The sequence below is a fragment of the Myotis daubentonii genome, chromosome 9, assembly GCF_963259705.1.
Source record: "Myotis daubentonii chromosome 9, mMyoDau2.1, whole genome shotgun sequence".
Lineage (NCBI taxonomy): Eukaryota > Metazoa > Chordata > Mammalia > Chiroptera > Vespertilionidae > Myotis > Myotis daubentonii.
Genome location: NC_081848.1, coordinates 80,195,815 through 80,223,263, shown reverse-complemented (window position 1 = coordinate 80,223,263; position 27,449 = coordinate 80,195,815). Strand labels below are relative to the sequence as shown.

Here is a 27,449-nt window from a genome sequence, read left to right as displayed (position 1 = left end):
AGTACCTTCCCAATCCTTTTGCCTTCCACAGCCAGGGCCTTCATCTTGGAGAAATAGTGATAGTAAGTAGCCACATAGGTAATGATGGATTTCTCATCTGGTTGGTCCACATTCACATCTGGGAAAAAAGAGCACTCAGGTCAGGCAGAGGTGAGAGGCCTGCCTCCCAGAAGGGCCCCTGCAACGTGAATCTCTTACCCCAACCCCCCTCCCCCCACCCCCCGGCTGACATCTTTCCAGCTCCCTTCACAGCAAAATGACAAATGAACCACATGGATTAAAAGGGCATGAAAAGGTAGTTTTTTTTTCCCTCCGAGAAACAAGCAGAGTACAAAGCTCAGAAACCCAAGGAGGCTTTTACCAGCATTCCCGACGTGGAGACCAAATTTAGCTCTTGGAGGAAGCAAGACAAGGAAAGAAATACATTCCCACTTGGGGATGGATCATGGACTTACGGGCTCGAAAGATGTGTAAGAAGTCAGAATATTCAGGGGCAGCAAGACAGAGGCATGAACAAAGCCCCCTGAACCCGCGACGTTCAGGGGAAGGGCCCATGAGCCCAGCAGCAGGGTTAGAGGCCAGTTCTCATGGCCATTTCTGGGCACGGTCAAGGCTGTATCTGACCTCAGTCCCAAAGTTCAGCCGTGGGCCCCCGGAAGTGAGTCCATCAGGGCAAATCGGCTCCCACCACAAGGGCCAAGGCTGACTCTGACTTGAAAGCCTGGGGTTCTCCTAATTAGGCGGAGTGTGCCCTTCCTAAAGGGAAGACTGGGGGACCGGACGCCCTCTGGTCACCTCTGGAATCCCCGAGAAGGCAGGAGCCGCCGAAATCATCGCAGAAAGCGGTAGGGTACTTAGCTTTACTTCGATGTCCTTTACCCTAGCTGTGCTTCCCAAATGCTCTACAAGGAACCTTGTGTCTGGCCTACTCTCATCACTAGTTAGCTGGTGGCTGTCACCCCGGACGAAGAGGGCGTAGGCCTTTACGCCTACTGCTCCGCGGTGGACAGTACCTTCCCAACTCTTTTGCCTTCCACGGCCAGAGCCTTCATCTTGGAGAAACAGTGATAGTAAGTAGCCACAAAGGTATGAAGAGGGGAGGTGGGGGATGGAAAACAGGCAGAAAATACCCAAGACCCAAATCTGCCCGGGGACCTCAAGAGGGAGTGTCTCCCGCGGGAAGTCACCGGGCCTCTCCCTCCTTCGCTTTTCTGGCTGCACCAAGACTGCTCTCCGCCCTCCCAGAGGTGGCTGAGAAACGGAAACGGCTCTGGAGCCCCGCGGCCTGAATGTGCACCTCAGCTCCACCGGCCGTATGACCTGGGGAAAGGCACTTAACCTCTCTCGCCCCGGCTTCTCTTCCTTTCGCTGAGGGTAATAATGACGCTGATTTCAAAGGGCGTGCTGTGTGGGTTAGATTAATGAAAGCATGTCCGTGCGGTGCCAGGTACAGAATGAGAGCCCAGTGGCCATTCCCGGTCCCATCAGCGTTAACATCAGAGCCACAGGGCCCATCAGCAGGGTCAGCTGACCACAGGCCAGTGCTTGCTGAGCCCTCCAGGTCATGCAGCTTAACTAATAACCCTGCAATTTTGGAGTAAGAAGGGTCCTCAGAGACCAGCTGGACCAGTCTTCTCATTTTGAAGATGAGGAAACTGAGCCACTGAGCCAAGTGACTGGCTGCGGGGCACAGAGCTGCTCCGAGGTGGGGCAGGGACCAGCCTCCTCTCTGGGCTATTTCCGGCACAGGGCTGCCTTTCTCCCCACAGCTTATACATTTCTAAAATCGGGATGTAATTTTTACACCGTTGCATTCACCCTTTTAGAGTGTATGCCTCAGTGGTGGTTTTTAGCACATTCGCAAGGTTGTGCAGCCATCGCCACCATCTAATTCCAGAACATTGTCATCGCTCCCCAAAGAAAGCCCATCTGTCTCCATGGCACAGCGTCGTGTTGGCAAGCTCTGCCCACCTTCGGGATCCAGAAGCTTGGTGAGCCCCAGCTCCTTCTCGGCCAGGTTGAAGGCGTTCTGTAGGTTGTAGTGGGCGTTACACTTCTTCAGGGACTCGAAATCCAGCAGGTCTGGCCTGGGGCGGGAGGAATATAGAAATATCAGAAACACCGAAGATCCTCAAGAGGAAAGCAAAGCCACCCCTTTCTTTATCCCAAGTCACTGAGTCCACTGTGTCCGGGACCAGGCACCCCAGACCCACACTCATGGCGCCTACGCCCCCGAGTTCCCATCACAAGCCTTCTTTGCAACACTGCGCCCCCACATCCTGGCTCTTCTCCCAGCGTTCATTCCTCACAATTGCTGTGGAGCTCGTCTCATTGCTCCATCAACATGTGTGCGTGCCCCTGGGTCAGTAACCCACCCACCCCAGCGGCTCCGACAGGCCCGCTGACCCCTTCTCCTCACCGGTGCTTATGCACAATGGCGTTGAAGGCCAGCCCATCTCTCCAACTGGTGGTGAAGTTGTGCACGTTGACATTGGGATACCTACAGACAGAGACGAGGGAAATCATGTCCAAGCCCTGGTTCGAGCGAGACTCAAGGTTCCTGGGGCCTGCCCTTCCGTCATCGCCCGGCCTCGGTGCCCCCCCCCCGTCCAAGGCCACGCTCCCTGGGCGGCCTCACCCAGCCGTCTTCATCTGGCACCACAGCAGCAGGGCATCCTTGGCTGACTTTTTCTCCTTGTTGTCTTCTGTTTCCACGCTGATGTCTTGGATCTAAGAGGGAGGGAAGGGAGGCCTTGACTCCCTGGACAGGGGCTCCTGAGTTATCGGAGATGCTCAGAGATATGCGACAGAAAACTGCTCTCTGAGTCCTGTAATAGGGGGGGTAGAGACGGAGTCGGGGGACCTTTCCTCCTGGGCTAGTGACCACAGAACACGGGGCCAGAGGGATCTGCGGCAGCAGAGTGGAGTGGAGTCAGAACAGTGGAAGCGCCCTGAAGTGAAAGGTGCTGGTTCCTGCGGGTGGGGATCTTCGGGTGGGCGAGTGAACATTTACTGAGAGCTGGGTTTCGAAGGTGAAGCGGACAGAGCCCTGCTTAGGGCTGGAAGGAGCAGAGGAGGCTACATCCGGGGAGACCAGGAGGGTTGTGGTGGCACCAGGATACTGGACTGGCCGTGCTCGGAGCATAAGGAGTAGGGTGGCTGCTCTTTTCAGGGAGGTAAGCAGAGTCTGAGGCAGAGGAATGGGCCAGTGACCAGACCCAAGATGTAGTTCTAAAACTCTCCGTGGTGAAGAACCAGTTTGTAAAACGTCCAGTCCCTTGTGGACCAACGTGTGGTCCTACTGCCCGTGACCAGGACATAGACCGGGCCACAGGGAAGCTGCCACACCAGTCGCTGCCCTGTTTAATGAGGAGAGTCCCTGATTGCTCTACACGGCTCTACACCCTCCACTTGCACACGGATCACACGCGGGACGGGCAGGGCCCGCGCGGTGCAGCACGAGGCGCCGGGGTACCTGGAACCGAAGGATGATCGTCCAGACCAGCCCCAGGGTCAGGCGGTGGTTTCCGTCCACGATGTCATGGGACCCCATATTTTCCAAGTGCACTTTCTGCTCCTTCAGGAACTGCAGGGCCTTGTCCACATTCTCCAGGCAGTGGATCCGCATGCGGCCCTTCGTGGGCTTTGGCTGTTGAGGGTCGGGGGACACACAGGCATGGGCCTGTGGGCCTCCTCCTCCTCCCCTCCTACCTTCCCGCGCCCTGCTTTGCACACCTTCCCCATGACCTCCCTCGGGAACACAGGGACTGCCTCAGGGCTGGGCCCAAGTTCACGGAGCCAAAGCTGAGGTTGCAGATGAGGCTCGGGCCAGATTAAGATTCCCAAGGGAATTAATTGCACGCAGAGTGGGTGGGAAAAGAAATGTTTTCAATGGGGCCACTGTTCCTGTCTCCATGAAGCAATGCTCCTGCTTAATCCACGCAGCAAAGCCTCAGAATGAAACCGTGCTCCGTACCGGGCAGCTACTGCTCTCGCTCTGAGGTGTCACTCTCCTCTCTAGGGGAGACCCCTGCAGATCGTCCCCTGGGCCACCGTTTCTCAGGCCCCCTCCTCCCTGGTGACCACAGCTCACCAGTGTCTCTCCCGACAGCACCTCGAGGAGCCTCAGGAGGTTACGTCCATCCCGGAGGTCGCTGTACAGGTCGCCCACCCGGCAGGTCACCCGGGCCAGGTGTGAGTTCACCCACTTGGTGAAGGTTTTCTTCTGCACGGCTTCTCGCTCATCTGTGGTGGCAACATGAGGTCATTTCTGTCCTTCAAATACAGTTGTTTCTAATCACCAGTTGGTGCGTTTGCGGGGTGAGGGGTGCCTGAGAGGCAGGAGGTGAGGTCTGGGGAGGGGGAGGAGGGAAGGAAGATGGCCAAAAGGAAAATAACTTAAAAAGCAGGGAAATAAAGAAACGGGAGTGAGCTCATTCCAGTAAGATAAAGGACAAAAATGAGAGCGAGATACAGGCTTTGAGAAGAAAGGATGAAAGAAATTAGAAGCTGTGAAACATGGAGGGAAGGGCTAGGACCTGGGATCAGGGCGCGGCCAGGTAACAGTGGTGCAACGGTTACTTCCGCTATCAGAGCCTCACTTTCCTCATCTATAAAACGGGCATAACACTTTCCGCTTCAACAGGGCCCCGTGCTGATTAAACGGGCGGATGTGTAAGATGCTGGGTGAGTCTGTGTTCTACAGGAGCCATCCAAGGCCACGGACAGTGCCCGCCCGGCAGGCCGTGCGGCTGCTCTTTGGGTGGTGGGCAAATGGGAGGGTGCGGACGTAAAGCACAGCAGCGGCTCTTGCAAGTGGCTATTAGAATGATGTGACATCATAGAGCCTGCAGGCTGCCGGAGCCGGCTTGCTCTCCTGGGATAATTTAAAGACGGGCTTTTCTGAGGTGGGTTCATTCAATGGGCTGCAAGGGATGTGCTCCCGGGACCCCAACCTTCCGACACTGAGAAGAAAAATAAGATCTTGAACCTGGGAACAGGGAAGAGAGTGAGCCCAAGAAACACGGGGTATGTGTGGGGCGGAGCCAGGCAGAGTCAAGTGCCAATTATCTCAAAAAATGAGGAAAGGTCCTGTTGCCTGGTCCACAGGGAGGGGCGTTGCTTGAGGGATGTTCTTAGGTCCCACCAAAAAATAAAAATTAAAAATGTCATCAATGACAAACTGAGGGAAGAAGCTCAGGTCACTGGACGCTGCTTCGGTCACTAAGATTTCCGTCAGTTCTCCCCAGGGGAGCCCAGTGCGAGGATCCAGCCCGAGTGGCCAGGACCTACCTGAACAGTCACTCTTGTTTCCCTCTCAGCACCAGCATCTCAGAAACTGAAAAGACTCATCCCTTAATCTCACATTCCTACGCACCTCACCCACAAAACACACGACACACCCGTGTCTCGTCCTGTCTTTCTTACCTCCAACCCCTGCGCCTGGCCAACCTCGGGGTTCTAGCAGCTGCACGGGACAGCTCGTGCTCTGCAGCACTGCGGGACCAGGGGTGCTTTGGGGGCCCCTTTCAGGGTCTATCGACTAAGCCAGGGATTTCCTGGACCACCGGCCACTCCTGGATCCATGGGACTGTCCATGACAGGCACAGTGCGGGGAGGCCACGTTGGCACACAGATAGAATGAACGGGGAAGACGTGGAAACAGTGGTGGCCGGGAGAGAAATGTGCAAAGCCAAGCACTAGAGACAAAGTGTGACTTCATAAGCGTCCACGGCATCCACAGGCAACCCCCAACCACATACAGCGACTTCCAGAAACACACGGAAATACTGGTGCCAGACGAACACACGCCTGCTCAGACGTATACCTAAGTCTGCCTGCACCAACTCCCTTTGACACACTGCCCAGTTCCCACACACACTGCCTCCTCGCATACTCGGACCCACGCAGAAACTCGGGGCGCCACTCACAAGCCTGGGTCCCTAGGCCTCCTGGCTCACTCCCCTCTCCTCCCTCCCCAAATATCCCGGCAGGCCTGCGCCTTCAAACCCACTGAAAGTGAATGTCTCAGTGAGACCTCGCGGGAGGTCTCCCTGTTCGCTGACACGGGCGCTGCTTTTCTCAGCCTCGCCTGCCGCCTCCATGGTCACTGCATTCACTGGGGGACACAGCGGGGCCTTGCGGTCACACCCACTCACACGCTCACAGACCCTTCCAGTGAGTGGGTCGCAGCCTTTCCCCCATGCTGTCGGCATCCACATATTTTTCTGGCCACTTGTAATTATTCCCCTGGCATACTGTCTCCCAACACAAACGCCTGAGTCACAGCCAACGCTCCACTCCTGTTCTTCACTCTGGCTCCTCTCCCACGCCCCCAGGATCCCCTCCGCTCCCCTGGGCCCGAGGAGCTCACCTTGAAGCTGTTTGAAGCGTCCTTCCAGCACGCTGGCGTACTGAGCGGGGTTGATGAAGGCAGCTGGCGAGAGCAGGAGGCCCCTGGGGTTCTGAGACCCTTCCACAGCCTCATAGTAAAACTCACCAGCCCCGTTCAGGCTGTGCCCGTGCACCCTGCTCACTCCGTTCCCATTCATGGTGCCCGCTGCCTTCTACACAGCTGGGGGCCCAGAGTCCATGCCCTGCCCACACAGGGGCAGGGTTTCAAGTTCAGCCTCCCTGGAGCCTGGGATCCCCAGAGGCTGGGGTCCTGGGTGGTGGTGAAGGGGGTGGTCCAAAGATGGTAGATGTACAAGGAGTGAGAAAAAGGAGTTACAGGATGTCTGGGATCCCGAACTCCCAGACAAGCAGCAGGGCACACCTGGCTGTGGCGAGAGGAGACAGAGGCAGCTCCAGACAAACAGGTTGGACAGTGCCGGGGGAGGGGTGGAGGCGGAGCCCGCGGCTGGGGCAGGGCCAGGCCCTGTGGGGCGGAGGAGGGACTGCAAGCCTCTAAGAGACCTGCCCATCAGGCCCTGAGTTGCCTAAGAGTCCAGAGAATCCAAGAGAGGATTCCCCAACCAAAGTCCTGCTTCCCAAAGGTTGTCAGCTGTGACAAGGATGGCCCCTCTCTGGGAGGCCCCCCTTCAGGACATGGGCTGTGATCCCCAGCTCAGAGAGCAGAGAAGGAGAAACTCCTTATGTCCCTGTATCTGTGAAATCCGCGTTCTTATCCCTCCCACTTGTCACCATCGCTTCCAGTCCCACCCCTTTCCTGACACTGGGCCCCTGGCCCCCAGCCAGGCCATCCCAGGCCCCCAGTACACCCACCGCTGAGCAATCTACCAGATTCCCTTCCGACCTGTCTCTGGGCTTCAGCTCTTTCCCTTACAGCCCAGCCTTGCCTCTCCCATCGTCATTCGTTCAGCATCTATTTGGCACCTACTAGTGCGAGGTCAGTGCAAAGCAAAGCTCATACGGAGAGGCCTCTTCAGAGAGCCAGAGGCAGCACGGGGCGCGCAGACATCACACCAGTCCTGGGATCGCGTGGCATGTGCACCAGACATCATGACAGTTCTAGAGGCTACGTGCTCCCAGAGCCAGGGCACCAGGGAAACTTTCCCCCAAAGAGGCGATGTTCTCAGAACCCATGTCTCTGTCTTCTCCCATCCACAGGGATGGGTGTTTCCCAAGCCAGCCTGAAGACCCAACCAGGACAGAGAAGGCCCGGAGAACATGATCAGGGGTCCCCAGAAGCTATGCCACCACATGGAGGGCCTCTGGCTGGTGCTGGGCTGGCTGAAAGGATTGCCTGGAGAGCTTAAAAACCCTGACATCTGGGCCGCGTGTCTAAAGATTCTAATCCAAGTGTCAGGAAGGGGCTTGGCAATCGGGCTGGTAAGAACGGCCCTGGGTGGGTTCTGTGAAAAGTGTGGCCAGGTTTGGGAGCCACCCGCTTCAGTGTCTCCCTTCTTCCGGGAAGCCACCCCACCCACGCTGGGAGCACCCCCTCTCAGGAGGGAGTAGGTGGGACCTCTCCCACTGCACTTGGCTGGGAGGCCAGTAAGTCAGTGGGGAAGACAAGGTGGGGTGGAGGAGGGTAGTCTGATGGGGTGGGTAGCCTTGGGGTGTGTGGGTGACTCAGCCCCACGCGGGCCAGGCCATCCGCTAGGGGTGTCAGGTGGCAGCTGCACTCTTGTTGCCATGACAACTCCTCCCAGGGAAGGCAGGGTGGCCCGTCCAACGGGTTTGTTTGAGCTTGGAGGAGCTGAAGGGGAAAGCCCAGGCCGCAGGGGAGGGCAGGGGCCAGGCAGAGAGCAAACCAGGGGAGGGTAGAGGGCACCTGCTTCAGGGAATAGGTAGGTGAAATAATGGGAGGAACAGGCAGCAGGCGGAGGGAGCAGGTGGGGAGGGAGAGGAGAGGATAATGGACTGGGTGTGTGTGTGGGGGGAAGAACAGGTGTGAGAGATGACAGTGGAAATCAATGAAGACACAAGGGGATGAAAGGTAAAGGAGAGGTGGGTGGAAGCAAACAGCAAGACCAAGTGCAATAGAATTCAGGACATGACTCAGGGTCAGAGGCCAAGAAGCCAGCTGAGTTCCAGAGTCAGCAGGACCTCTCTCTGCTGGGGCCAGGGAAGCCGGGGGATGTTCTGGATTGCATGAAGGTTGTTCTGAAGGCTGGAGTTGGGGACCAGGGTCTTGATAGGGTGATGTGGATTTGCCACTCCCGTGCAGCAGCTTAGAAAGCCTGCCTTCCCGTGAAGTTAAAGGACTCCTCCCGACAAGCTCTGTCCCCAGCGCCCTCAGCATCTCCCTGGGCCCTCCCCTGTTCTCACCTGCCAGGGCCTTAATTCGAGACCTCTCAAAGAGGCGGGCTGAGCTGCTGTCATTGTCCCAGTCCGAGTCAGGCAGGTCCCAGCGATTGTTGATGTCGCTGTACTGGCCCTGGATCTCCAAACTGTCGAAGTCTGTGGGTGACAGGGTGCTGCTCATGGTGGTGGGTGGCCTCCTGCTCCTGCAAGAGGGAATATGGCTGATGAGGGGCATCTTGGGGCCACCGAGCCCACCACTCACCATGTTCTTCTCTCCTCCTGCCCAAGGCCTGCTCCCTCTCCTGACGGCCAAAGACTGGCGGGTTTTTCTGTCAATGGCAAGGAGCCCCCGGTGCAGAGGGAAAGCCATCCTGGTGGGGGACAGGACGCAGTGGAATGAGGCAGGAAGGCAACTGTGTCTCAGAGCGAAGCAGTGGGCAGGGAGGGCTCCAGGGCCTCCGGCCAGAGAGGGACAGTGGACAGAGCTGGGGCTGCAAGTGGCGATGGCTTCAGCGTGGTTCAGGACAGCAGTGCGTAAACCAGGGTAAAGGCGTGGGGCCCCTGGAGCAATAATGAGCGTAGACCAGAGTTCTTTTATTCTATGTTCTGCAGGTGATTTGAGATGAAAAGACGGAGATCCTGCTCTCGAGCTAAGACGCATCTATGATGCACCAGAAAGACTGCTGCACTGATGGTGCCCAGGAGTTCAAAGGAGGACACAGTACGGTTCTCCCCCTTTTGTTTCCCTTTTTTCTAAAAATTTTGTGACAGGGAATACTTACAAGGTGCTTGATGAATGTCAGCTGTGATACATGCATCACCCCATCATAACCCATGGCTCCATTAGCATCCCCATTTCATAGATGAAGAAGTTGCACCGTGACAGTTAAGTCACGGTTCAAGGTCACACAGCTAGAAGGAGCAGGGCTGGGGTTTGAAGCGAGTTTTCTTGTGACTTTGGAGGACAAACTCTTGCTCACAACATTTACATGTTCCTCGAACTTCCTGGAGCCCTTCTAGCCCGGGAGCTATCAGCACACATCGTCCCTTCCAGGGCCCAGGCTGGGGAAATCAGGACCAGCATGCTCGCCAGAGCTACTTACAACTCTACGTTACGCAAACTCTGTGCCTCTCAAAACTAACAAATGAGCTTCAGATTAGCTGCTAGGGAATTTTAAAAAACCTCTACTGTCCAAAGTTCCTGTGTAACTCAGCATTCAGCAGCCATCCAAGGGAATGGAGGGCCTGGCTGGATCTGTAACTTTGTCTGAACCCCAAATTCTGCATTACTCATTTTCCTAGTCCCTCTCAAATACAAAGATATATTTTAATCCTTAGTAGCACTTCCTAGGGCCGGGGCTGTGATCTTGGCAGTTTCTGGTTCTGGAGAGGAGGTACAGAGAATTGTGTGTGTGTGTGTTTCTTGTGTGGTCTGGGGAGGAAGAAGGGATGGGCGGTGAGATGTGAATGGGTAGGGAGGTGTGTTCCCATGGGCACACAAAGGCAGAACTTGGCTTCTGTCATTAACTGGTTTCATGAAGCTGAACCTGACCCACGTGAAGGTCAGGACTGTCTGCCCCTCCCCTTCCTCCCAAAGAGAAAACACGCACAAGGACTTCCCTGGGAGTAGCGCTGATGAGGTGAGAAGGAGCTAAAGGCTGGGGTTCCTAGATGTGGGCTTTCACTCCTTTCAGAGGAGCTTAATTTCATTAGGCCTCCTCTCTCATTTTAAGTCCATCATTTCCCCTAACAGATTCTTCGAATTTGCTCTGTAAATATTTATATAAAAATAAACTCTAGGTCAGAGTTGAGTCACCCTGAGCAAAGAGTGGTGTGGGCCAGGCATGACCTGAGCCAGAGTCACCTCTCAGCTGGACAGGGCAGGAGCCTAAACCCAGGACCATTTCAATTCCGTTCTTCTCAGCCCTTCCCCAGCAACCATGCTCACGCTTAGCTTTGGGACGGACATTTCTAGCACTTACACTCTCCCTGCGTACACCTCCCCTGGAAAACTCCTACATCCATGGCCCCTGGCCTTCTGTTTCCATGACCCCTTTTCCTTTGATCAGGACTCACAAACCCACTAAAGCCAGTCCCCCAGAGTGTGGCCAGTACACTGTTTGATAAAGAACTGATTTTGGATTCCTCTAGGTGGGCCTGCATTTTCCATTTCTCTACCTGCCTGGCCCCTGAAGGCCTGTGAGGATTCCAAACCCTGCTTTACACCTTTGTACTCCACAAAGAGCAGAAACTAAAGAAGCGGACTGCCTGGCCTGGTCTCCAAGCTACCGTGTGCCCCCGGGGCACCCATAAGCTGACCAAAACCCAAACATGGACTGCTTTGGCTTCCTTTCGGTGATCCAACTTGGTCCTCCCAAGGAATCCTACTGGGGCCCAGCCACGGGATCTGGCTGTGACCACCTCTATGTGGAATCTTATCATCCGGGGGAGAGAGTATGGAGTTGGAACCTCCCCTTTGTCCAAATAAAAATTCAGCCACTTGAATGGTCCTTTGGCCAAATCAAATTTTGACATACATGTTTTGTGTGCTGAGTTTCTGGAGATGCTGCCATACAGAAATGCAGCAGAGCCCGGCTGGTGCGGCTCAGTGGTTGAACATCGACCTATGAACCAGGAGGTCATGGTTCGATTCCTGGTCAGGGCACATGTCCGGGTTGAGGGCTCGATCCCCAGTAGGGGGCATGCAGGAGGCAGCCAATCAATGATTCTCCCTCATCCCTCTATCCCTCTATCCTTCTCTTCCTCTCCCTTCCTCTCTCTGAAATCAATAAAAACATATATATATATATATATATATATATTTTTTTTTTTTTTTTTAAAAAGGAAAAGGAACCGAGATGGCAGTGCTGTCTATCGGTCACAGCTCCTCATCAGGCCCCCACGCTGGGACTCCAAGGAGCTCATTCCCACAGACTTGCATGTGAAAACACTGCTCTCTGCTGGTTCTGAGGCCTCTCTCCCTGTTTCTGAGTTTGGGTTTTCCAGCATTTGGGCTCTGCAGGCCCTGGACTTCTGCAGAACATGCTGTGTGCTCTGCCTGTGTTCCCTGCTGCCATCTCCGAGCCCTACAGCTTTCTATTCCAGTGTCTTCTACCCAGGTCCTGCTCTGGTTCCTTTTCACTGAGTGCATCATTCCTTGCCTGTGATCTGGGTCTCCCTGCTCACATGTCCTTAGTCTGCCTGCCCCCCAGCCCATGACCCCCTGTCTCTCTCTGCACCGGAGACTGGTCAGCCTTCTCCTCCACCGTGGATTCCTGAACTCTGGAGAGAGGGTGGTACAGCAGCTAATCCCGATTACAGTGCACCAGCACTTTATTCTTAGCCACTGACCTGGAGGCCAGACCCAAGTAGCTTACATTGTTCATGCTACAATAAAGCCAACTTCTGCCAGCTGCAAGCTGGGGGTCCTGCTAGATCCCAAATGCTTCTGGATTGCTCAGCCAGCGCCGGTGCCGATAGATCCTCACGGGCAGCTGCTTCCCCCCCCTTCCCCTTTCTCCGTTTTAGCTGGCATTCAAAGCTAGAAATCCTATCCCTGGGGCTAGAGCCTGTCTCATTCCCTAATTCCTCCTCTCACCACATCCTCCTCCTGATTAATTCTTTACCTCCCTCAGAGTAGATCATTCCCCACTCTGTGCTCCCGCAGCACTTCAGCAGGCTGCTATTGTTGTACTTATCATGTTGTATTACAGTTAGTTGTTTATGCGTCTCTCTGCTGCTCCACTTCTAACACAACGAGGACAAGGGCTATGTTTTCCAAGCCCAGTACACAGGTATTTAATAAAGACATATCGAATGTATAGGCTATAATTATTTTTTCTTTCTTTTTCTTTTTTTTGGCCATTGAATTAATGTCGTTCTTAAAGCTAGAGAAAAGCTCAAGGGAGATGGGATCAGAGAAGCCCCCCTGCTGGACGTCTGTCAGGGTTGAGCTCTACGGTTCAGGACCACGGACTGTCAAACGTGCATGCATCACAACTGGGGGCGGGGGGGAGGGGGAGACTATGAGACAGATCACTGGGCCTGCCCCTAGAATGTCTGATATAGTATAGGTCTGGGATGGGGCTTGGCAATCTGCATTTCTACCCTGTTCCCAGATGACATTAAAGCTACTGGTCTGGGGACCACACATTGAGGGCCACGTTGTCCAAAGACAAGGAGCAGTTAGAGTTGGTTAGAGGAGCCACGAGGGCTGAGAAGACACAACGTCCAGGGGTAAGCGTGACCTGAGGTTAGCTTCCACGCTCAACCCAAGTATAACTTCCCCTCAGAAACCCCAAGACCCACAACAAGCCCGGAGCCTCGGGCAATGAGAGGAAAATGAAGACGGATTGAGCTCTGGATTGAATGAGACAAATTGAGCTGATGTCCCGACACAGGCGAATCACAGATGCACAGAGGAGGACGATATGGCTAGAGACGCTGTGGGGAGGTGAGCTGAACACATGACAGCAGGATGAATAATAGATTAGAAGAAATGGGGACGTTGGCCAAGTAAAAATCTTATTTGACTCAAAGTATGAGAGGACCAGCACAGAGCGAGAAGGAAAAAGACATCACAAATAAACTCAGGGCTCCTAGAAGAGCAAAAGAAAGATGTACTCCGGGCAACCAGGGGACCTGGGGCAGAAACAGAATCCCCCCGTTTTCTCTCCAGGAGTGTTCCTGATGAGGCAAGCAGAGGGAGCTCCTCCAAGGAACCCAGGATGGGGCGAAGAGAGGGGTTGCATTTTTGTTTGATCTCCTTTAGAATCCTCTACTCGGAGCAGAATTATTCAGACTAATTTTCACTCCCTTGCTGCCCCCTCCCCCAAAGCTTGCAACCCATGGGTCTCATCAGTTTCTCTAAGGGACAAATCTCAGCCTCACGCTAGCTTTTTCCTCCCGAATCCTTTGCTGTTCTGAATATGCCGAGAGGTTGCCAGTACCTCAGGCTAAGACACATATTTGGAACTCACTCTGCCCCCTTCATCTTCAGGGAAAACTGGTTTGTGGATGCCCTGTCCATGTCTGAACCAGCTCTCCGGCGCTGCAATTGTGGCTGCTTGTGGGGGGGTGGGGGGGGGGAGGGCAGCTGAGAAACAACTCATGGAAACAACATGTAGCAGGTTAGGGCAGGGGCAAGCCTGCAGCCCAGACAAGCACGCAATGCCACGGGGTTAAGGGGGGGCGGGGGAGTCCTTCGGAGCCAGAGTGGATGGTAAAGGCCGAATGTGGTGCTGGAGTTGGAGCACCCCAGCAAGGAGGCCTTGCCAGGTAGTTCCGTGCGTGCGGGGTGGCCTCCAAGCCCTCTGGGCGTCTCGGCCGCAGAGACACCTTACACCCAGCCTCCCCACACTCGAAGGGGCTTCATTCTCGCTCTGCCAGTGTTCTGGGCACCAGGGCCAACTGCGTCCCCTTCTCACACTCGCACTGTGAGGCTGCAGAAAGGAGCGCATGGAGCTGGCTGCCAAAGAGGCCGGGAGACACTTACCGGCTCGGAGGGAGCCCCCAGCCAGCCCCCGGGAGAAGCCGGCGCTCGCAGACGCCTGCCGGGCAGAGCTGGCTCAGCGTGTCCGCAGCACCTGGACCGAAGCCGGCCCGTCCGCCAAGGAGCCTCGCTCGCAACGCGACCGGCCGGCGCTGTCAGACACGCTCCAAGCCCGGCGACCGGACCCCTTAACGCATTTGTCAGCCCCACTCTTCCAGATTCTTCTCTTGGCTTCGGAAAGGCCCGCATTCCCCGGCCCTGACCCACCGCCCGCACACCCGAACCTGGGCGCCTGGCACATGACTCTCTCCATTCCGTCCTCGGACCGGGCGGGAGCGGGACAGGAGCCGCATCCTCCCTCGCCTGCGCCCCAGGTCGGCCTGGACCCCGACCCCGACCCCACCGTCCGCACGCGGCTGCACAAAGCGCGCCGCCCCGCCGGCCCGGACAAAGCGGGCCGGGCGCCGGCACCTACCTCGCAGCGGAGCTGGGCGCCGGCCCCTCCGGCGGGAGCGCGGCGGGCGGGGGCGCACTGGTCGTCGCCGCGCCCGCAGCCCGGCCGCGAGGGGCGGTGGCGGGTGGCGGCGGCGGGTGGCCCGGAGGCGGCGGGACGCACGGCGGGCGGCGGGCGGGCGCTGTCACGGGGTGCGGGGGGCGCGTGGCGGCGCGCGGGCGCGAGCGGCGGGACTGCGGCGCCGCGGAAGGAGGACAATAGCTTCCCCCTGCCGCAGGCCGCCGGCTCCCGCGGGAGGCTCGGGACCATCTGGAGCCCGCGGCCCCGCGGGACTCGGGGCTGGGCCCGAATCACCCCCTCCCCGCCCGGCGCCATGGCAACTGCGGCCCCTCTCGGTTCTCTGCACGGCTTCCCCGTCCGGGGTCGCTGACCTTCCCCGGGGCCAACGCATTGGCGGCTCCGCGTCCAGCTCCCAACCCCCTCCCCACCTTCCCTGCGGGTGGCCCCTGTAACCCCGCCTTCCGGTTCTCGCCAGTCCCGTTCACCCCCAGGCCGTCTGGGCACCCCTCCACCTTCCACAGCTTACCGGACTCGGCCTCCGCAGTTTGCACACCCCACCTTTGTCCCTACTCCGATTTTCGTCCAAAATCCGATCCCCAGGACACGCAATCCTTCCTGTAACGGCTATCACTGCCCAGAAAGCTTCCTGATCTCCAGCCTCTGTTTCCCTTGTCAAATTGTCCTCTTTCGGCACCTCCAGTTCATCTCCTTTTAAACATGTCTTTCCCCCATCCCCTCTCTCTCCCGTCCTCCTCCTGGCAGGTAGGCCGGCTCTCTTTCCCAAGGCATCTCCATGGTACATGTGATGGAGACACGCGCCTTCTCACAAATCAGATTCTCAGAACAGTCGTCACTGGAGCTCCTCACAGCTCCTTCTCAGCTCCTCTCGTTTATCAACCAGAATTCCGGCCTACTCACTGCCTTAAGAGCGGGTGGGGGTGGGAGTGGGGGCGGACATTTCTAGGCCTGGCTCAGTTGGGTTTCTCCTTGTTCATAAGCTAAATCTAAGGTGAACTGCTATTTGCTTAGGAGAGAAAAGAATTATGCCCAAATAATAGCAAAGTTATAAAGTGCCCTAAAAGCACATTATCTCTTGTGATCCTCCATCCCCGCTCCAGCTTAAAGAAGTAGGTACTGTTCCTCCAGACTAGGAAACTAAGCTTAGAGGTGAACTAGTATCATAGTTTGGGTTTTGTACCGAGCAGTTGGAAGTTAACCATTAGGTTACACTGCCCATGAAGATGTCGGCCTGTTTCTACCAGGGAAATGCCTGGAATGGCCAAGTAAGGGCAATGTGAAGAATGGGCTTTGCCTGAATTATTGGATTTAAGATTTTATTTATTTATGAATAATGGAATTTTAAGATTTGGCTCCTGTCTGAAAAGATATGCAGACTGAAACAAATATAAAATTGAAGTACTTCCCAGACATGATTTTGGCAAGCAGAAATCATTTGTGTTAAACCCACTTGAAAACATTTACAAGGTTCAAAAAAGTCATTTTACTGTCTGTCTGGTGTGGCTCAGTGGTTGAGCATTGACCTATGAACTTGGAGATCACTGTTGGATTCCTGGTCAAGTCAGGGCACATACCTGGGTTGCAGGCCTGATCCCCAGTAGGGGGCATACAGGAGGCAGCCAATCAATGATTCTCTTTCATTATTGATGTTTCTATCTCTGTCTCCCTCTCCCTTCCTCTCTAAAATCAATAAAAACATATTTAAAAACATATATTTATTTTAAACAGTTCTTTTACCAATCCTAACTAGTTGTGTCATCTCACCTTCCTGACCTTGGTTTTCCTAGTCTATAAAATGGGTTGGAAGGAAGGTCAGGGAGTTGCACTAAAAGATGACCTTGATGTTCTTTTTTAGCTCTGATAGTCTGATTCTAAACTGGAACAGTGAATCTACCACCAAATTGGAACTTGGCCTTGTGGGGTATACCTCAATATTAGCTGTAATCAGGCTATTTATTACTTTTTTTTTTAAAAAAACAGTCACTCCTTCAGGCAATGGAATCAAAGAAGTGAAGGCATAAGCTGTAACAGTTTCCAGAGGTAGGAGTGAATGTGTTCATGGGGGAGGGGACACTGAGGTGTGCTTTATGTCATCAAAGAGGCTCCATCAGGGATGTTAAAGCTGATGGGATGAGAATCAGCTGATCTGCCCAAGGAGCCAGAACCCCAAACCTCTGCTGCTGGACTGGTTATGGGTCTCAACAACAGCCTATTAGATTGTGACCCAATTAGAAGACAAGGATATTAGGTCTTCTAATTAGCATAATAATAATAATAATAATAATAATAATAATGTTTTTTGTATAGTGAGCTCCCATTTTCAACATTTCATAATCCTTTAAAAAGACTTGCAAAGTAAGTATCATTATCACTTTATTGAAGAGCAAACATTCGTTGTCCCACTTACTTATGCATTCATTGGTTGCTTCTTATATATGTCCTGACCAGAGATTGAATCCACAACCTTGGTGTATCAGGATGATGCTCTAACCACCTGAGCCACCCAGCCAGGGCCTACCCAACTCTTTTGATTCCTAATACATTCTTTCCCCTCTTCTAGAAAGAGAGTTTAGCAGTGTAGTTAAAATCATCCATTTTGGAGTCAGGCTCTTTGGGTGTAAAACCTAGTTTTGCCACTAGCCTTTGACCTTGGGCAAGATACTTAATCTCTCTGGGATTCGGTTTCCTCACCTGTAAAATGGTATCATAATGTCGGCATCAAATGAGTTATTGCAGGTGAAGTACTAGAACACTGCCTGGCACAGAGCAAGTACTCAACCAGTGTCAGCGATGATTATTTTACCATGTTATCATTTTGCCATACTCTTTCCCAATTTGGGGAGGAAGTGTTCTCCATTAAGAGAACACACAGATCACTTGTCTCAGCTCTGTTACCAAGTTGCTTTGGAAACTTGTTATTTTGCTCTGTAGTGTGTCAGTACAGTCAAGGATGAAGAAAATGTCCACGTCCTTTTTACATGAGTTGCAAAAGTGAATTAAATGATATCTACCAAGTATGCTGAGCTTCCCAGAGAATCCAGATTTTCTGCTTACATTACCAAGACTCATGGAAAGGTCTTGGTAGGATTTCCTGCCACTAAACCTACAAGCCCAGCTGAATTCTTACCTCCTTCTGTCTGACACTGATTCTTCTGGCTCTTTCCCTAAATCCCCTCCCCTCCCACAGCCTCATGGCTCGAATTCCTTCTGGTGAGCTCCCTCTCTTCTGGCTCATTCTCATCAGCATTTAAACAAGCTCAAGTACTTGCCACTTAAATAAGCAAAAAACCCCAATCTTTCTTCACATTGCCCTTACTCTTCATGATCACAATCTTCTTGAATCATTTCAACTCACTGGCTCCACTTCCTTGCCTTCCATTTAATCAAGCATTCATTCAAAAACTATCTGGCTTATATGCCAGGCACTGTGTTGGATCTGGGGATCCAATGGTGAGTAAAATGGACACTGTCTCTATCCTCTTGGAGTTTACTGATTTTTAGAGAGAGAGAGAGAGAGAGAGAGAGAGAGAGAGAGAGAGAGAGAGAGAAGAAGAAGGAGGAGGAGGATGAGGAGGAGGAGGAGGAGGAGGAGGAGGAGGAGAAGAAGAAGAAGAAGAAAGAGAGAGAGAGAGAGAGAGAGAGAGAGAGAGAGAGAGAGAGATGAGAGAGCACATGCCCCTGGGTTCAAACCTGAAACCTAAGTATGTGCCCTGATGGGGAATTGAACCCGAGAGCTTTTGGTGTATGGGATAACGCTTCAACCAACTGAGCCACCTGGCCAGGGCTCTATACTCGGATTTATAATCATAAAGGATAATGAGTGTCATGAATGAAAAGGTCAGGATGCTATGTGAGAATAAAACAGTGAGTTATAACCTGGTTAGAAAGGTCAGATCATCTGAGCTAGATCTGAAATATGAGAGCATTAACCAGGCAGAGAATGAAGGAGAATAATGGCCACTAACATTAATTGGGAATTATCCTTCTGGCACTTGACATATTTCATTTAATTCTTAAAACAACTCTGAGGATTAACTCCATTTTACAGAAGAGGAAACAGAGTCATTGAGAGGTTGAGTGACTTACCCAGTGTCATTGAAGCAGGCAGAGGTAGAGCTGGGATTTTAATTAACTCAGACAGTCTGACACTTGAGTCATGTTCTCAGCTATGGGGACACAGAGTGTGTGGGTACCAGGCCTGATGCTGCAGGATGCATGGGGTATGTGAGAAATGGAGAGAAGGGCAGTGGGAGGGGAAACAGAGGGCAAGAGAGAATGTGTGATGAATTCAGGCCAGGAAGAAAGGGACTGTTTTATTTTTCTGCAGAAGCTTCCTGTTAAATATCAAGAGACAGAACCTGATAAACCCAAAGCTCAGAATTTATGCCATCAACTGTTGAACTGGAAAGAATACGTAAGGTTCCCATCCACACGGAAAATATAATCCTTTTAGAGCTTGGAGCAGAACTGAAAAAGATTGAGAGAGGAGAGCAAGAGTTTAGATGCAGAGAAACCAAGATGGCGGCATAGGTTAACGCCGGAGATTGCTGCCTCGAACAACCACTTCAAAAAACAACTAAACGACGGAACGGACATCATCCAGAACCACAGGAAGGCTGGCTGAGTGGAAATTCTACAACTAGGAGGAAAGAGAATATCATACCCAGACTCAGAGGAGGCGCAGGGCTGAAGTGAAATACTGAGGTGCGGAGTGCGCGCAGAGCGGGCTGGCGGCAGAGGGCACGGTTGTTGTTTTCAATCGGGAGGGAGTTTCAGACTCTGAGCTCCAGATCCGGGCGAGTCTCTAGGGACCCAGACTCAAACGGGAGAAGCAGGACTGTCTGGCTTCGGTCGGAACTCGAAGGCAGCTTTCTCTCTGAGGTTTGCAGCGGTTGCTGGGACTCTGAGAGGCAGAGCCCCTAGGGACGTAACTGAGAGCAGCCATAACTGCTCGCTCGCTCGGGCCCACCCTGTAGATCCCCAGGGACCCGCCCCACCCAAGCCCTGCTCAGAGCCATTTGCCAGATAGCCTCAGGCAAACGCTAGATTAGCACCGCCCTAGAGATCCAGCACAGAAGCCCTCCCACTGCAGACACAGCTGACTCTCATAGCCAGTTAGCCTGGAGGTCAAATCACCCCCGGTATTGCCTACAACAATCAAGGCTTAACTACAACAAGACTGCACACAAAGACCACTAGGGGGTGCACCAAGAAAGCATAAAAAATGCGGAGGCAAAGAAACAGGACAAAACTGTCAATGGAGGATATTGAATTCAGAACCACACTTTTAAGGTCTCTTAAGAACTGTCTAGAAGCCGTCGATAAATGTAGTGAGATCCTCAAGAAATCTAATGAGACCCTCGATGTTATGATAAAGAACCAACTAGAAATTAAGCATACATGGACTGAAATAACGAATACTATACAGACTCCCAACAGCAGACCAGAGGAGCGCAAGAATCAAGGCAAAGATTTGAAATGCGAAGAAGCAAAAAACACCCAACCAGAAAAGCAAAATGAAAAAAGAATCTGAAAATACGAAGATAGTGTAAGGAGCCTCTGGGACAGCTTCAAGCGTACCAACATCCGAATTATAGGGGTGCCAGAAGATGAGAGAGAGCCAGATATTGAAAACCTATTTGAAGAAATAATGACAGAAAACTTCCCCCACCCGGTGAAAGAAACAGACTTACAGGTCCAGGAAGCGCAAAGAACTCCAAACAAAAGGAATCCAAAGAGGACCACACCAAGACACATCATCATTAAAATGCCAAGAGCAAAAGACAAAGAGAGAATCCTAAAAGCAGCAAGAGAAAGAAAATCAGTTACCTACAAGGGAATACCCATACGACTGTCAGCTGATTTCTCAACAGAAACTTTGCAGGCCAGAAGGGAGTGGCAAGAAATATTCAAAGTGATGAATACCAAGAACCTACAACCAAGATTACTTTATCCAGCAAAGCTATCATTCAGAACTGAAGGTCAGATAAAGAGCTTCACAGATAAGGAAAAGCTAAAGGAGTTAATCAACACCAAACCAGTATTATATGAAATGCTGAAAGGTATCCTTTAAGAAGAGGAAGAAGAAGAAAAAGGTAAAGATACAAATTATGAACAACAAATATGCATCTATCAACAAGTGAATCTAAGAATCAAGTGAATAAATAATCTGATGAACAGAATGAACTGTTGATTATAATAGAATCAGGGACATAGAAAGGGAATGGAGTGATTATTCTTGCGGGGTGAAAGGGGTGTGGGAGATACGGAAAGAGACTGGACAAAAATCGTGCACCTATGGATGAGGACAGTGGGTAGGGAGTGAGGGCGGAGGGTGGGGTGGGAACTGGGGAGGAGGGGAGTTATGGTGGGAAAAAAGAGGAACAAATGTAATAATCTGAACAATAAAGATTTAATTTAAAAAAAAGAGTTTAGATGCAAACAGTAGTGGACAGAAGAGGCTTATGCTCCATATAATTCCTGGAACTCAGAGCCTTTCAAAGTACCCTATGCCAACAGTGGCAATCACCACAGAGTACAAATGGCATTGTCGCCTGTGTAGGCACAGCAGGTCTGAGATAAATTCCATCTCCTCACCACCTCCAGCCTTCTCACTTCCTAAGCCTGATTCTCCTTGGCTCCTTGATGTTTGGAGGCAATCTGGAAAGTTCCTCAGTTCCGCCCCCCTGCCCTCCCACCAGAAGGAATATGAGAGTTATGAGAGTGACCTGAAAATTGAAAGCCAGGGTGCCTGTGGGGATTGCTTTGGCGTGTGTGTGTGTGTGTGTGGGGGGGGCGGTGAGAACGCCCCAGTAGAGGCTGAGGGGTACCTGACCAACCTAGGGAACAGATGGAGGTTCAGTAGCACCGGGAATTGCTGAGATGGGAGCCACCAAGCTCTCCATGAAGCAATGACTGCGCTGTCTCCACCAAGACCACAGGTCCTACCTGCCAAGGAGCTCTTCCGCAGATGCCCTGGTCATAGAGCCCAATGGCCAAGGCCAAGAGAAGAATTGAGAAAAGAGAGCAAGAGTTTAGATGCAAACAATAGTGGGCAGAAGGGGCCCAGTGGACCAGCAGGCCAGTGTAATGCCAACTTGGGACATGATTTTTTAAAATATATTTTTAAAAAAATATTTTTATTGATTTAAGAGAGAGGAAGAGAGAGATAGGAATAGCAATGATGAGAGAGAATCATCAATTGCCTGCCTCTTGCCAGCCCCCTACTGGGGATGCAGGCTACAAATGGGGCATGTGCCCTGACCAGGAATAGAACTATAACCTCCTGATTCATGGGTCGATGCTCAACCACTGAACCACCCCAGCTGGTCAAGGAAGCTACTCTTTATCAGTTAGGTAAGAGAGACAGAAGATGGCACACGACCTTCCCCCACCTTCCCCCAATATCAGAATGCTCCATAAATCCCGAACTAGAACATCATGAAGGGAAGGGGACAGGGAGGAGAACCCTAAGAAACTGTATATACCACTTGAAATGATTGAGTTGTCTTGAGTTGGCATTTTCCAGGTTTATCATTTTTCTGCCATTAGTAGAAATGGGGTCCAAAGAACTAAGTTGAGAACTAAAGAAAATTACATATTTCCTCATTGGAGTCTGTGATTGAGATTGTAAATAAGCCTGATAAACAGGTAAAGGTCAGAAAGGTTGGCTTGCAAGGGGAGTGGCCAGCACCTCACAAGGACAGACGTGACTTCCTGCGACTACCGTGGACCAGCAGGCCAGTGTAACACCAGCTCAGGACATAATTTGCAAAGAATAATCATGTATTTGAAAGTGAAAGTCTGCAGATGAGCCAAGGGAGAGTCTTAAGTCAAATGGGGCATTCTGATGGTAGGGTGTGGGGAGGTGGGGCATGGAGGACAGAAGAGAATCTTACCTGGAGCCCCCTTACACAGTGTAGAAAAGTCTGGGGTTCTAGGAGCCCTGAGGGATGTGTTCTGAACTGAGCAAGGTTGTGAGTCAACACTGTTGTTGACTAAAGTGAAGAAAATGGAATTGCTCTGAGGACAAAAAAGTATTACATCCATTTATCCTTGTCCAACTTGGATTCAAAACAGCACTATTTTATGGACCATCTCTCTAAAATTATTTTTAAGTTCCAAACCTAAACACTATTAAAAACTGGGCCTAATAACCCATTTTAATGGTTCTAATCCTTCTAGGAGCAGGCTGGGATCAACCAGGATTCTCAATACATTTTATTTTAACCTGTCAATAACGAACCACTCCTATCTTCTAAGAAGCGTATGCCACAAACCCCTGGTAATACAGACCCCTTGAAAAAATGTCTGATCATACCTGCTGGGGTCCCGAAAGGTGTGGATGGAGTCGGCGAAGACTATCCACCCTCTTCCTACGGTGGAGTCTGATCCGTCCCAAGAGTGGGGCTTACCTAGGGGTCCCTGTTCGGGCGTCAGATGCTGGGGTCCTGCCCCAGCAGGTCCAGGGGTCCCCAAAGGTGTGGACGGAGTCGGCGAAGAAGGAATGACACGGAGACAGCGTTCAGTTGATCAGCAGCCTAGCCAGGATCTCTAGCCAGGATCTCTAGCGAAGTTCTGGTTTTTATTGTCTTGTTACATCCGTATTTATACCAGTTGATTTTAATCCTGTCAATTTCTATTGCAAAGGTTAGGGTGTTTCTTATCTCCATTCCAGGGAGTAAAGATTATGTAGCTTAATCGTGATTGTTTGTAGTTAAAGTGATTAAATACCCGCCTGGCAGTTAGTTAAGGAATTTTATCCCCTCCCTGATTTCAGGGAAAAATCCCTACCTGGGGAAACAACCTTTCTCGGAGAGGTGACCTTGGTTAAAACACACAGCGCTAAGGGGAACAAACATATTAAGAACAGTATGCTATATACACCAGGTACCTTGAAACATATGCTGTGCAGATGTTTCTTTCCTGCAGCGACTGTGTCAAGCAGCAAGGATGGACCGGCTTCCGGCACATACCCGTATACCTGAAATAAATTTGGGTAGCATCTGCTTACTACCAATAGCTGAAGGGAAGTCTTTGGGGTTCCTTAATCAAATTGCACTGGAAAATGTGAATTGTGCCGGGAAACCTACAGTGCTAGAACCAAACAAGAGTAGATTTAGTGCACATCTTTGAAATATAGAAATTTTAGGTCAGTTTTCTGTATTGTAACTTAATTTACTTGTACCGTGGCATTATTATTGTTCAACTATTAGTGGCACCCAAAACTTCCTGGTGGTTAGAAACAAGACTCTGGAGTCTTATGGCCTTGTTGAAATCCTGGCCCATCACATTATAATTGTGTGACCTTGAACAAATTATTTAATTTCTCTGAGCCTTGGTTTTCTCATCTGTAAATAGGAGATAATTTTAAAGAAGTTGTGGTAAGAAATTAAATAATGCATGTCAGGTGCCTGATGTCTGATAAGGAGCATTCTTTTACTTGTTTTGTATGTAGGCAACTCTTGCCTTAAGTAAAACATACAGGCATACCTCAGAGATATTACAGGCTTAGTTCCAGACCAATGCAATAAAGCAACCATTGCAGTAAAGGAAGTTGTAATCTTTTTGCTGGTGGAGGGTCTTGCCTTCAGTCTGTAAAAAAAAATTGTAAGACAATTTGTAAAAACACAACATCCTTGAAGCACTATAAAGTGAAGTGCAACAAAATGAGGTGTGCCTGTAATGATGTAGGAAAATCTAGATTTGCATAAAAGGTTAATGGGAGAGGTTATTTGTATTGCAAAGGTATTCTTCAGTTTACGAGAGAACTGAAAACAAGTTTTTGTTTTTGTTTTTAAAAAAGAGTCAACTTCCCAGTATGTCTAAAATGATTTGATTCACACAAAATTGGGTTAGTATGATGTTTTAGGAACACAGCTCGTGTACAAAGCACATTACATCTGGAATATAATCACTCAGGCCAGGCCTGAACCACTGTGACAAGTTAACGAGAACAATCCTGGGTATTCCCCACTCCCTTTTACAAAAGGATTAGATGAGTTTTCTGTGGTTTCAATTCAATAAAATGAAAAAAGTCTCCACCAAATCACTGCTGTCCAGAACTGGAATGGGTTGATTCTGAGGTGGCGAATTTCCCAACACTAGATATTTAATTAAAAGCTAGATATCATCTTGTCAGGACTGTTGGAATGACTACTGCATGAAATAGGGAAGTGAATTAGGGCAGTGTTTCCCAACCCTATACACACTAAATATATTGTGCAAAGTAGATCAATTCTCTATCTTGAATACCAGGAAGACATGAGAAAGGAGGTAGAGAGAGCCTAGTCAGGAAGAGGGGTGGGGATAAAGAAAAGGAATTGGAAAAAATATTGTTCCTCTGGTTAGGAAATACTAGATTAAATGATTTCTAAGATTTCTTCTAATTTGAAGATTCTAAAACTCTCAAATTGTCTCACAGATGTTATTTTAACTACATTCCTGGGGGAATTTTCCTATTTTAGTTGTGGAAAACTAGAACATAACACCTAAAGTGAGTGGTAAAATGGGAAGATAATTCAGACATCCTGACCCCTTTAGACTTTGGATCCCACAGTCTGTTTTCAACTGGTGAGAATGAAAGTTGGGGAAACAGAAGGTAGAAATGGCCTGAAAACTAGAACAGATGAAAATCAAGTCAAGGTAAGAAATCAGTGAAAAATCAGCTCAATGAGGTTCCATATTACCAACTTTAGAGACTTTGTATACCAGCATTCCTGGTAAAGTCCTTCAGAGTACTGTGGGCATACAAAAGACGGATCCAAGACTGAACACGTGCAGTCAGGGTCCTTTTTAGTGGGACCCCTAGAAGACAAATCTTTGTCCCAGTTAGCCTATTTGTCTTTCAAATAAAGTCGATCACCTGGCCTTTGGATCAATAGATTTACTTCGCCACCTGTGACTAGATTACATTGCTGTTTGCATTCCCAAGGCTTCTATGCCACAGAGAATACTTCCTTCCCAGTGGATATCAGTGGGTAGGACAAATGCACCTGCCTAGAAAGAAGGTAAAAGCCAATTACAGAGGGCAGAACCACTTTGTGCTACAGATTTTATTGGTTATCTAGGAAGAGGAGAAATTGGACACTAACAGGAAAGGAATAAAATCTCCTGGCCTGGCCCCAGAACCTGCTACTGGTGGAAAAACCAGAGACTCTGTGCAAAGGGCGATTCTCAGCCAGGAAAAACAGGAAGCAATCCAGTATCATTGTCAGTTATTTCAAGAAGGAGAGGAAGAGAACAGAATGGATGAAGAAGAAAACATGACTCTAGTCATACAAACTTTGGTAGTGTTCTGGGGTTGGAGGATCTTTACTTTGCCCATAAATCTCAGAGTGAGGAAGAATGAATGCTGTAGTCCCAAGAAGTGGCACAAAAGTCAGCACCACTATGGCCTTTAGTGCCCCCCTCACCTAACATTCCTCTGCACGAACATCCCTGTTTGACCCCGGATAGGAAAGCAGAGAGAGGTGAGTAGTGAAGCTGCCCCAGATTCTGTGCTCCAGGTGGAGAAGGCCTCAAGAAGGTGACGGGATGAGCTAATCTGAGCTTCGTGGCCCCATTTCCAAGGATGTGATTAGTGGAGAGGCACCTGGGACCTGCTCCACTTCAGGAAACCCGGTTATGGGAACTGGTGGGGGACAGACTTTGCTCAGGACCTGAGAGAAAGTTAACCCTTTCCTATTGTCTGTATGGGAAACGGCTATTTTATTTTATTTTATTTTATTTATCTTCACCTGAGGATATTTTCCCATTGATTTTTAGAGAAAGTGGAAGAGAGAAGGAAAGACAGAGAGAAATATCAATGTGAGAGAAACAAATCGATTGGTTGTCTCCTGCACGAGCCCCCACCAGGGCATGGGCAGGGGAGGAGCCTGCAACCCAGGTACATGTCTTTTACTGGAATCAAACCCGGGACCCTTTGGTCCACAGGCTGACACTCTATTCCCTGAACCAAATTAGTTAGGGCGGAAATAGCCTTTTAATAGTTCTCTAGAGTGAAAGAAACCCCTCAAATGGACTTCCTTTTGCATCAGCCTGATAAGGGGGACCTCAGGAATATTTTTCACCCAAGTTCTTGGGGTCAGTCTCTTCAGGGCCTTCGACTGCTCTAAGGGAGCCTGAGAATAAGGCGGGACCTAAGAAGTGTCTAGGAATGACATACACTGAAAGGGCACATTCAGAAGGGAGAGCCAGCTCCAGTCCCTAAAATGTCACTGTTCACCTGGCAGCATCCTCTAGGAGGTCTGGTTTCATTCAAACCCTTGGTTTGGGTCAGAATCAACCTGGGGCTCTTCAGGTGGGGAGTCTTCTGGCTAGACAAGGGATTTCTTCTGAAAATAAACTGGATGTCCAAACTGGACAGGAAACACTATTCAGAATCCTGAGGTGAGTGGAGGAGTGGAAGCAGAATCAGTACACCACTAAGTCTAAGGACTGGGAGAGCCGGCCCCCTGAAGGCACGGCTAAAGCCCTGGACACCAGGGCAGAAAACATGCTAAAACCCTGGACACCAGGGCAGAAAACATGCTAAAGCCCTGGACACCAGGGCAGAAAACATGCTAAAGCCCTGGACACCAGGGCAGAAAACATCCAGACCAGCATCCAAAGGCTCCGTGGTTGACCTAGTTGACGAAGGTGACTTTAATGAGTAGATCATTTAACTTCTTTGGGCCTCAAATTTCTTCATCTATTGAAGATAATTGATAACCTCTA

General features: G+C 50.8%; 1 protein-coding gene across 7 annotated transcripts in view; it reads right to left on the bottom strand.

The window, feature by feature from the left end:
- The window catches only part of SPTBN2 (spectrin beta, non-erythrocytic 2), a 51,426-nt gene that overhangs the window by 21,288 nt on the left and 2,689 nt on the right, over positions 1 to 27,449 (bottom strand). For 3 of the 7 annotated variants that reach the window (XM_059709944.1, XM_059709950.1, XM_059709946.1), the window contains 8 exons: positions 24,225 to 24,326; positions 8,734 to 8,912; positions 4,094 to 4,245; positions 3,476 to 3,649; positions 2,639 to 2,730; positions 2,420 to 2,500; positions 1,972 to 2,087; positions 6 to 118 (listed from right to left, as the gene is read on the bottom strand). In XM_059709944.1, coding sequence (XP_059565927.1) covers positions 6 to 118; positions 1,972 to 2,087; positions 2,420 to 2,500; positions 2,639 to 2,730; positions 3,476 to 3,649; positions 4,094 to 4,245; positions 8,734 to 8,912; positions 24,225 to 24,274 — 957 coding nt within the window. In that variant the 5' untranslated portion in view covers positions 24,275 to 24,326. Of the gene's footprint in view, positions 1 to 5; positions 119 to 1,971; positions 2,088 to 2,419; positions 2,501 to 2,638; positions 2,731 to 3,475; positions 3,650 to 4,093; positions 4,246 to 6,373; positions 6,818 to 8,733; positions 8,913 to 14,675; positions 14,820 to 15,240; positions 15,408 to 24,224; positions 24,327 to 27,449 lie in introns of those variants that run through there. The other 4 variants (XM_059709945.1, XM_059709948.1, XM_059709947.1 and 1 more) reach the window with 3 other exon arrangements.